The 12,117-nt window shown below is 27.8% G+C and overlaps 1 protein-coding gene across 1 annotated transcript in view; it reads left to right on the forward strand.

Moving 5' to 3' along the window:
* CSMD3 (CUB and Sushi multiple domains 3) overlaps window positions 1-12,117 on the forward strand; it is a 1,391,498-nt gene that overhangs the window by 564,007 nt on the left and 815,374 nt on the right. The window contains exon 8 of the mRNA XM_052651435.1: window positions 8,520-8,597. Within this exon, the coding sequence (XP_052507395.1) occupies window positions 8,520-8,597 (78 nt within the window). The remainder of the gene's footprint in view (window positions 1-8,519; window positions 8,598-12,117) is intronic.

The following is a 12,117-nucleotide window of genomic DNA, read 5'->3' on the forward strand; positions in this document are numbered from 1 at the left end:
TTTCTGTTAGTCCCACATTTATTTTTCTTGCCATTTGTACCTTTGTTTCAATTACTCTCCAAATTCAGTACAGCTAATTCACTTGCTTTCCTTTTTATATCCTCGATCCTTGTGAATGCTCTTATGCTTCTTGAGGAAATAATTGCTTGAAAGGACATAAGATATGTGCTCTAGATTTCAAAACAAGTTAAGAAGTAAGTAAGCAACCAGTGGTAGAATGATGAGCAATAACCATCCCTATTTCTACTTAGATGTTATCTATTTAAGTTTAAGAGTCATTATAAACAAATTGAGAGATGACGTTTAATACAGTATCTGAAAAAAAAAAATCTCTAATGATTTCCTTGTGCCAGTGGTATATCTATAGAGACTGTAGGGAAACTATTGAATATGGGCTAATTCAAGGAAGATTTATGTACAAAGGGATTACTTGTAAATAAGCATATGTAAAGAACCACAAGGGATCATGCACCTAGGATAGTAGCAACTAGGTTGTCATTATTCCTTACCCATTGGGATGAAGGAAGGGAGAGATGTTGGACAGATATATATATATATGTAGATGTATGGCATAAAAAAGACTAGTAACTTTCAGTTAAGGGCCCATCTCCAGTTAACATAGTCGGAGAGGCCTTTTAGAACAATCCTGATCCTACTTTCCTTCTTCCCTCCATCTTTCTGCTGCAGTTCTCTGGAGTTTGTTGATAGAACCTGGAGCATCTCAAATTTAAATGTTCATAAGTATTACATAGTGGTCTTGTTAATAGCTAATTTTAATTCATTAAGTCTGGGAGGGCTTGATAATCTGTTTTTCTAACAAGTCCTTAGTTGATGTTGGTGCTGCTGGTGTAATGTCACAGTTTGTATAGCAGGATGTAGCTTATTCAGGTCAACGAATGTACAAAGAATAAGGAGGAGAATAGATCTGGAAAAGCATGTGGCAAGACATAAAAAATGTGGAAAGGTATGGATGGGCTGTGAGAAGAACATAGATAAGTTATGATGAGAGTGCTCTGTTGTCTTCAATAGCCATGATTATAGCAGCATAACCCTGTGTCAAATACACTGTCAGAGTCCATCTATGCTTGTTTAAAACAATCGGTAGAGATATCAAGCCTCCCTCTGTGAAGAACTTTAGATAGACTATAATAATCTTATATCAGAAGAAAGAGGGGATTTTGTTGCTTATTAAAGTAATAACATCTTCTAGATATTTTATTTAAAATTACTCAGTGTACTTAAGAAATTTGTAGTGGAAGAATATATTCCACTGCCATCAAGCTTATGATATGCATTACCCATGGTCACTCTTATTCAAACAGTTGGCTTGCATTATACTGTAGATAAATGATCTCTGACATTATGTATAAAACAAATATGTATATAAAATTATGTCACTCATTTTAACTTAAAAAACATTATAAACTTGCAGGTATTTTTTTTTTAGAGATCATCTGAGAAGTTTTGCCTAATCTTCATATTTTCTAAGGCTTTCATGTGAAAACCAGAGGCATTCTAAGCAGTCAAAAAAAAAAAGAAGAAAAATTGAATTTTATCATTCTTTATGTTGCACTATATAGTAAAAATATATTTTAGTAAAATTAGTGAAAAGAGAAAAAATTAAAAATAAAAGAAATATAAAATAATCACCATTCAAAAATCATAGGATATCAAAGCAAAAAAGTACATAAGAAAATTATTGAATTGAGTAGATATTAATATTTAACTAGGACTTAAGATAATTTTTAAAAGTTCACTTAAAGCTGTTAGAAAATGAAGATTAAACTTAATTAAATTAAGGCTGAGACAGTTGTAAAAGTGTTAAAAGTATTTGTGAATCATACCAACAGTAACTGTTTCTATATGGTGACTTCTATTATGCCAATTATAAGAATCCCTAAAGAGAATATAAAAATCCCACATTTTTGTTATAATCCTGACATTTTACTGCACACCGTAACTGTAAGACCTGTTACGCCAAGCATTGTGTGTGCATCTGCAGGTGTCTACATAAGTGCAATGAATTTCTGAAGTTGTTCCATTTCTGGAAGACAAGAGAGCCCATATACAAATTTTAGAATCTTTATCCAATAATTAGCATCCACTATTTATTAAATAAAAATAAAAAATTAATTCAATCTGGAAGACCTATGAAAATTAGCAAATTGATTTTACAAAATACGATGTCTTCTTTCACACTTATACTTGGTTCAGTTTTCTAAGTAAAAATTTTAGACTTATTTCTTAGTCTGAAGTGGTTGAAAAATAAAATTTCAAAGACTTATGGTTTAGGCTGATTTTTTACAACTATGAGACCTTATAGCCTTAGAATCTTTTGTAAAAATGAAAATGGGCCTGTTACAAGAATGACATAAATTATGCTGAATACCTACACATATGTTTGTAAGAACTGTTATGATTATGTTAACATTTAAGAATGTTTCTATACATGTATACCAAATATACTAGTTTGGCCAAAGGATTTGGAGGGGTTTATAATGATATAAAAAAATGAAATTAAAGTTGGAAATCCAGGGAAAATTTATGAATTTGTATAACATCTCTAAACAATGAAAAAGACATAACACAAAATAGTTGAGAAATTTTATGATAGTGCGTCCCCAATTGAAATGTCTTCTGAAAATGACCAGATCTTAAAATTATAAATAATTAAATAGCTAACATTTACTGAACTTTTCCATGTCCTGATTCTTGGTATTTGTTGTAGAATTTAAGTATATAACACAATATATGATTATAAATTCTCTTTCAACTAAAAAGAGGGGCTCATAAGTGCTAGTCACAAGCTAGTGGGGTAGCATAAATAGATATTTTGGACTTAAAAAATATTAAAGTATCTAAACTATATTCCTTAACTCTAGTGATTTTTAAAAGGTAAAATGCATTATATTTAAGTAGTTATAAAATTTAATATTCATCATTTCTTATAAAATTAATTGATCTACTTCTATCATTTTAAAATATTTGGACCTTGCATATCCCTAAAATGTAAGTCTTTAACAATGAACTTTCAGTGTTTTTGAACATGTTTCATTGCACCACTAATTTTCTTATCAAATGGAAGCCAGTATTATTTCTTTTCTTCTAACATCTTCTAAAATAAAATATTTTTGGAAACACTCATGAACCACTTACTAATACGCTGCTGAATTTTCTATACTTTTTTACTGTATAGGCCAGAAACATGATTTACTTGCAACATACCTTTAGTCATTTTCTAAAATTACACTACAGAAATATTTATAAAGCTAATATTCTTTTTCTAAGAAATTTATATCCAATGGTAAATTTTACATGAAAGATAGTAAAGAGTATTAGAGTAGTACTACCTAATTTTTACTGGCATCAGTGTAGTTTCTTTTTTAAAAAAATATAAATTTATTTATTTTAATTGGAGGGTTATTACTTTACAATATTGTATTGGTTTTGCCATACATCTTTCTTCTTCTAACGATAATATGGGATGGAATGATCAATTATCAGCCTTCATGTTACATATATTATGAAGAATTATTCTACCAGTGTAGAATGTAAGAAAAAAAAAAAACAGTGCTAACATTTTTAGGCCTGTAACAGGGAACCACCATTTACTTTCAAACCAATGAAACTTACTTTCAGAACATGGTAAACTACTTCTATAGTCTCTAAACACATTTTAATCTTTGAGATAAAATTGATATTTTTGATTAGTCTTTCCTTCTTCCTTTACTCTAAATTCTATACCTAAATAATATGGGTAAATTAGTGAACCTCTTAGGAATATATAGAGAAGTTAAACAATTTGTTCCATGTCTTATGGGACTAGAACACAGGTTTCACAACTTCTGGTCCAGTGAGAGAAATACTACAAATAACAGGCTGTGTTTTAAAGATCTGTAATAAAATCCCTACCAAGTGATTGAATTTCTTCATTACACATGTAAATGTATCTATTGTCAATGTTGAGATGAGCCATATTCTCAAGTTGGAACACATACATGCACACATGAACACACATTAGTTAATTTTGATAACCAAAGCAAAAACTGGCAAAATTTTATTAGTGTATTTTATTTATTGAATGTAAAGATAAAGGCATGATACTTATTTCAAACTAAAAAGTAGGAATTATTTATCCAGTTTTAAAAGGAGAAAAAGTCATTGTCTATTTGAGGAGTTGAATCATAAATAACCCCCCAATCAATAGGATTCAAACTCTCTCAAAAAAAAATTATTTTCCTTTTAAGAAGGGCTGTAATACTCTCACTTAATCACAGATTTACAATGAACTTATTACCACTTGCAAGATAAATTATAGTCAAGATGCCTACTTCAAGTTTGGAAAATTAAGATAAACAGAATTTTGCATTTATTTTTATTGTTGTATTTAAATATAATTTAAGTAGAAAATGAAAGGATTTTTAGATGTTCAGATAATATTTAATAAATAGTGGCCAATGTTTCTCTACAGGAATTCCATACAAATCTAAAACAGTACTTTCCAATGAAAAAATGTTCTGCTCACTAAAACTAAACATGTCTGTTTCTTCTTTTACAAAGATAAATGTTCTCAAAAATTACAAGTTTTCACTGTATATACATAGCAGTGAAATAGAATAAAAAATATTGGTGTGTGACTTTAAGGTTATATAGTAAAGAGTGTATCAATTTTAAAATAAGAAAATTGAAGCCATGAAATGTTTTATGACTAAATTTTAAGCTCAGTGATAGAAGGAACACTTGAAGATCATCTTTTCTAAACCTCCAGCTGATGGCTGAATTCCTGTTAGTCCATTTGCGTAATGTGGTTAGTTTCCTAATGGTTTAAAGTGGCACCAGCACTTTGATTTTACAAATGAAGATTCTCTAACATAAAAATAAGCTCATACGCCACCTGCTTCACACACACACACACACAAAAGTGTTGATATTTGAAACAAAATCTAGCTCATTATCCATATGTAGACATATATGATTATTTTTAATAAGACATTGTAAATTTAATAATTTTAAATAAGTAACTTTAGGTGATTAACGTGGAAGTTACATGAGGTTTATGTAACACCAAACAACATCATTATTTTGGTAAGTTTTTAAAATCCATTTTATAAATTAAAATTCATTGTGAAAATAACAGAACAATATTGATCTGGAAAATACTGCAATGATAATTCTCTACAGTGATTTAAAACTGCATAAATGAGGGTTATAAGAACAAAATTTTTTTCAGTGTCTTGGGCTTACAACTAAAAAGATGGATTTGATTATGAGCCTAATATATTCCTTTCTGATAGATATTTTCCATAATATAAAATATTATGAAGTAATATGAAAAATTATGAAATATATAAATTTATGAAATTTTATAAATTTATTTTTATGAAAAAATATTTCATTATGTTAAATATGGCAATACCAAACCAGAAAAGTAATACGTGAAAATGAACAAAATTGTTTAGCATGTGAAAAGTGAAAAGCAGAAGAAAATGAAGGTGATGGATCTCTGCATATATGTCTCCATGTCTTGCATTTAATGAAATATATTAAAAAGTTATCAGAACATGCATAGTTTAAAAAGCTTTTCACATAAAAATATTTCATCCTGAGCATTAATTTCTTTCCTTCCTAATTCATGACTAATCAAGGAAACTATCTGAACAAAATGCTCCAGTTAAATAGAATTTACAATATTGCATATATACATTCAATCATACACTTGTGCAACAAAAGCCTCTTAAGTACAGTAATGCTGCTTCTTTTGAGAAACTCACAGTACAGTGGAAGAGATCAACACAAGCAGCACATTGTCTTTTATCATTTAAAAAATGATATACAACATATTTTAATATCTCTATGATAAAATAAATGCGACATGCTTATAGCTGAAATACACCTGTAGAAAAAGTTAGATTAATTTTATTAGATAAATGTGATGATTAGCAGCACTTATTCTTGATCTCATGGCAATATTTAATATATATTCCTTGTAAAATATAATAAATATATCTTGTATGGCATATATTTGAAAATTAACATCTCACTGATTTATGATTTAGAGCATATCGTACAATTGGCACTTGCAGTATTTGTCCTCTCAGTTTATTAATATTCAAGAAAAGATATGTGATATGCTCTTTGTATTGAAATTATAAAATTATCTAAATTATGGGTTTACTGTTTAACATATTTTAAAATTTTGGTTAATTTAAATTTTATGTTATTTTTCTATTCACTCCTTTTTATCCCTAAAATGGGTTTTCTCCTGGCTTTCCATCTTCTGCATCTGTTTTATAACTATTTTTTACTTTTTACTTTTCTTCAGTAAAAATTGATAAATAGATGCTTTTAAAAAATAAGGCCAGGTCCTTTCAGAACCAGGAAGCTATTTAAAACTTCTTGGTTTGAGATGGCATTTTCTTAGCTAGATATTGTCCCTGACAGCCAAATAATCAAGTTTAAATGTAAGAACATTACATAAACCTCGTTTCTACACATACATACACACACATACACTCACACAGAGTAGTTTTCATAATTGACTATTTCTAGTAACTGAGCTCTTTGAGCCTCTGGACTTTTCTTTTCCAATTTTCTTCTTTGAGTTTATAATCTTTTCATGTTTTCTTTATTCTTTAAGAATTTCAGATATATGTTAAAAATACTGTGAAATTTTGTAACCCCTCTGTAATATTAATTTCATAATGTAGAGAAAAGTAGAGGTAGAATTTCTACTTATAATTCATATTTAGATCAGGAGAATCTAGAATTATGCCTCAAAATACAAAATGAAAATTTTGTTAAAAATAATTTTCAGACAGCAGGAAAATTTACAAGTAGCAGAACTAAATTTAAAGCAACCAGACAAATACAACAGTAGGACTAAACTTCAGCTTACCTTAGGGGGTTGGGGTGTGTAAGAGGATTACAACAAAAAATATAACCTGAGAAAGACAGAGCCATTCTTTTACTCTAAATAAAGTGCCTCAGATAAAGAATCTCAAAATTGTAAAGCAGTCATCTAGTGCTAACTACTTATTTTAAGAGAATAGACTGAGATAAAAAGGCAGATTCTTGTCCAAAATCAATAGCTACTAAAGAATCAGATCTTTTAAATCCTACTTCAAGGATCATTTTCATCTTTTTTAAAAAAATATTATGTATCAGTAGCTCATGACTATATATTTCAGTAAGCCATCAGACTCTGTCTCTACCTTTGTACTTTTAAAGTTAGTGAGCAGAAAAAAAAAAAAAAATCCCTTCAAAATGCTTCAAAATCAATAAAATACCCTTCATTTGAACTAATTGGGTAAAATAGCAAGTAAGATTAGTGTAATGATCACTTTAAACCTTCTAACAGCAATCAGTTTTACTGTTTTCAAATTCATGGAATGAACAAAACCTAACTGCCAAAATGTTTCAGGCTATCATTTCTATCTGTAGTCCCCATAAAAAGCAATATGTAAAGCAATTCAAATTATAATTGAGGAAGCTAAATATATTCCTTGCATTCTTGTTCCTGTGTTTTTAAATACAATAATTGTTATTTAAATGTATCATTAGATCAGTTTACATAATACTTTTTTAATTAGTGAGGTTTTAAATAAAATTTCTTTAACTTTATTTCACTTGGTGTCATTAAAACTTAAATAAAGTAGAAAGTAGTCTTCTGGACTAGTTTATCACTTTTATAGGAGCTGTAGTTAACAAAATAATTTACATTTAAAAGATAATATTTTCATCTAAAATACTAAAATACTTGAAAAAATGTTTCTAAAATATTCCAAGTTACTTCATTGAGTTTATGCGTTTTTTTAGGCAAATCCAGTCATACCTGCTTTGGTAACAGTGAAATATGCTAGCCTTTTATGATGTTAAATATCAAAAACAGTAGCAACATATTTTAGATGAAATCCAAAAAGTTCTGATTCACTTTCATAAATTTCGTACAATATAGTCTGAACATTGATCATTGTTCAAAAGCAGTGTTTATGAAATTTGAAATGGTTATCAGAAGAAATAATAAAATACATTTTAAGTTTTATCAATGATGTCATTTTCTTAAATTTGTCCTAATATTTAAGTTAAGCTAAATTACTTTAAAAATACATTCGTTTATTTAAAGAAGGAGATTCATTAAATTCTTCCCACTTTTATATCAGTATTTTTATTTTTCTAGTTTAATTTTTCATAAAATTAGGTGAATTCAAATTATTTATGATAGTTAATTTTTCTTTTATTTTTGCTTTTCTACAAAAGCTCGTTAGTGTTTAAAAATACCTATATATGTTTGCAGGATTCTCCCTATAGAACCTTTAAAATTTTTATACTGCTTGGTATTTTTACTGTTTAGGAATCAGATTGCTATTTTTTTCCTTTATTTTCTTCCGGGTACCCTACATCAGGCTTACGAAAGCAGTTTCTTTAACTTGCATAATACCATGCTAACAAAATTTGTTAACTTGAATTTCATTTTGAAATTGTGTATCCTGATACATGTTTTTGTTTGTTTTCTTAACTAGTGAAAAAGGCCATAGATTTTAAATCTAGAGGATTTAAATTGTTTCCAGGGAAAGACAACAGCAACAAGTTTTCTATCTGTGAGTGTACTCCTTTTTTTGTTTCTTTCTCTAGTGCAAGAGTGAAGTTTGTGGTTGTCTATGTTGTTTGTGTGTTTTATAAAAATGTTTGTGTATTTAGCAAATTAACTGCATTAATATCTATATAACATGCATGGTTATTATTCAATATTTTCTTATTTTTAAATGCATATTGAATTTTAGGTTAATGTGGTAGACGTTGGAGCTCAGATTGTTTCAAAATGTAAAAAACAAAAACTCTTGATCTAGCATGTTGATAACATTCTAGTTTTCTAATTCTAGTATGTGAGATTAAAAAATGAGTAAAAATAATTAAATTGATGATTTCTTGTAGGAATTTTTGTTTGAACATATCTACATTTCAACATAATTATTTTTGTAAGGGAAAATTTTAATAGCAATTTTTCATTTAAGGGAAAAAGATATTTTAGTTTGAGTTAATTTATACAAATCCTTTAAGTCAAGAACTTTGTAAATGAATTAACTAATTAATTTTTTTAAGATAAATCTCATGAAATGAACTGAATTACATATATTTATGTGTGCCCCAGTACACAGTTTTGCTTAATATTCAGGGATTTATAGATCATCTGAAGTTCATCAATAACCCTCAGATTAAGAATCATCAAACTAGAATATTCATTATTATATGAATATAAATGAACATACAATAAAACATTTAAGAGAGCTATGCATTTAAGAGAACTATGCATTTTTCAATATTAATCAATAGTAGTTTATAGATACATGTTATAAATTTTGAAAGAAGACATTTATGACACCACATCTGATTTCTAAAATGCCTTATTGATAGTAAATAAGGTTAATTCTTATAAACACATGTTATTCTTTTTTAGAGAGTATATATATTTTAGCATTATTTATTTTTATTCAATTCCAAATGATCTGAGGAAATAAGTTTAAAATTATTTCTAAAACAGTCACTTACTTTATCAGATAAAGGTTCTACCCCCATATTTGAGTTTTATTTGAAACAGTAAATGACATAATTGAGTAGTTATAGCAGTTATCAAAAGCAAACTTGGAGCTTGTTGGTATCAAATATTTTAAAGTGTTCTAATTTTAATATATGATTTTCACATTTTGTTAGATTTGCGAATATGAAACCAAACATAGGAGATATTAGTAGGAAATCCTCAAACGGGATTACCTGTTTGGAAAGCATTAGTTCATTTCAAAGTATTTAGTCATATAATAATGATTTATTGTTTATTTTAATTTGTTTATTTAGTTAATTGGAGGAAGATTGCCTTATAGTGTTTACAATTTTGTATTGGTTTCTGCCATGAAAAGTGAAAGCTCAGTCATGTCCGACTCTTTGCTACCCCATGGGCTGTACCTACCAGGCTCCTCTGTCCATGGGATTTTCTGGGCAAGAATACTGGAGTGGGTTGCCATTTCCTTCCCCAGGAAATCTTCCCCACCCATGGATCGAACCGAGGTCTCCTGTATCGTAGACAGATGCTTTACCATCTGAGCCACGAAGCCACCAGTGAAGAAAGCCACCAGGTTTCTGCCATACAACAGCATAAATCTGTTATAATTACAGTGTTATATTTTTAGGATTATAACATATTTTCAAACTAGATATATTAGTTTTTAAGAACAATAAATAATCTATAATATTTTAGGTATAACTATTTGATACATTTCAGAGAGAAAAAATTTTTCTTATAATAGAAAATATGAACAGAAAAATTTTGTTAGATGAAATTATTCTGACATATCAAGTTTTATCATGTCAACATGAAATAAATGTTTGCAGACTTAAATAATTCTGTTTACTACTTTTCCCTCAATATTTTGTGTGGTTAATGTATTTATTTTGGAAACTAAGGAGAATTATAAGCTATTCCTTTTTTCCTTTTCCTCATTTTGGCTAGACAAATGTTATTTTATATGCTTCATACTTCAAAATTTTCCATGTCCTAGGGAAATCAGGCTATTACTGAACATCTGAGATTTATCAAGGAATTAAGACGTATATAACTCTACATCACCAGCAAATATTTTATAGTATATATAAATGTATCATAATAATATGATGTATACCTTAACATTAGACAATGTTACATGTCAAATTTATTTAGCAAAATTAAAAAAAAGTTGTATGTAGCTCTTTATACTTGGTACATTGCCTTAGTGGACATTCATATTATTTTCATTGTTCTTGTACAGTGGTTATGAGGGTGAACAAAAAGGGGATTAAGACATGAGTGTGTCTGGGGAGACAAATAAACCCTAATTAAATATACATATATATATTTTTTCTTTTTTAACTAAAAAATTACTTTTAAATTGTCAGGAATACAATTATTGAGACAAAAATAAGAAAATTACTCATAAAGCAAAATATGTTATTTACTTCATCATTTTAAAATATATTTTGCGTTCATCCGTTATAGCTTATGTAGGAGGTAAAATACGCTCTTGAGCTTTCTTATTTTTATTTTTGAATATAAATCCATTTTCAATAAGACAAAATTATTTTTGTCAATTCTTTGATAGTCACAAAGTAATAAACCAATATAATTTTAAATTTTATTTTTCTACAATTTTTTCCTCAAATGTTTAGTACCTATTAATAGTTTAAAATATATATTATCTATGATTGATCACAAAGAGGTTTATAATGCTTTAATTTTTTATCATTATCATACACTTGTTATCAAGTAAGCATTTGGGTTTTCATCTGTTACAATAAGTTATTTAAAACAGGGCCAAATTTTCAAAGAAGACAGCTTTTATCTGACAGTAAACATTCACATAAAATAAAATTATAAAGCTTATATTATTTGAAAAAACAATTCTATCACAAGAATTTCCAGAAGTGAGCATAATTACAGAGGACATGAACTGAAGACGTTTTCAAGTGTGTCTTCCCATAATAGCACCTTTAAATTTTGACTAAGAAGTAAATTAATAAGAGATTTAGGAAACTGCAACAGTTTTCATGGGAAGAATTTCATTGTTTAAATGGCTAATTCAAATTATTTTTCCAACTTTGGTACTTGATGTCTATGTAGTCTCTATCTATATCTTGTTGTTTATCAAAGATAATAGATTTACAAATAAAGTAAAAACTATTTTTAATTTATAGAATAAAATATTTTTATATTTAAAAATGTTGACTTAATTGAACTTAGTCTTGCCCACTTTTTTTAATATTATATACTATATAAAATTAGATGGTTCAGAAAACTTGCTTATAATAATAGTATTTTATTCTTATATTGACTAATTTTATAGTGTTTTCCAGCTAAAACATAGTATAATATAGTGCAAAAAGATTCTTATAGCATATTTTATAAATACATATATAATAAACATACTTCAATGTTACATGAAATGACAATTCATCCAATTTTTAAAATTCTGCCTTAAATTTTAAATTCTGCTCTCCTCTCTGTTTTTTTTCCTACTGATATGTGGGGAAAGGGATTCATATTGTATTAGTAGTAGCAGTAGTAATGATAATAATAACAGTATTATTATTATC

This window comes from Budorcas taxicolor, chromosome 14 (genome assembly GCF_023091745.1).
Source record: "Budorcas taxicolor isolate Tak-1 chromosome 14, Takin1.1, whole genome shotgun sequence".
NCBI classification, from domain to species: domain Eukaryota; kingdom Metazoa; phylum Chordata; class Mammalia; order Artiodactyla; family Bovidae; genus Budorcas; species Budorcas taxicolor.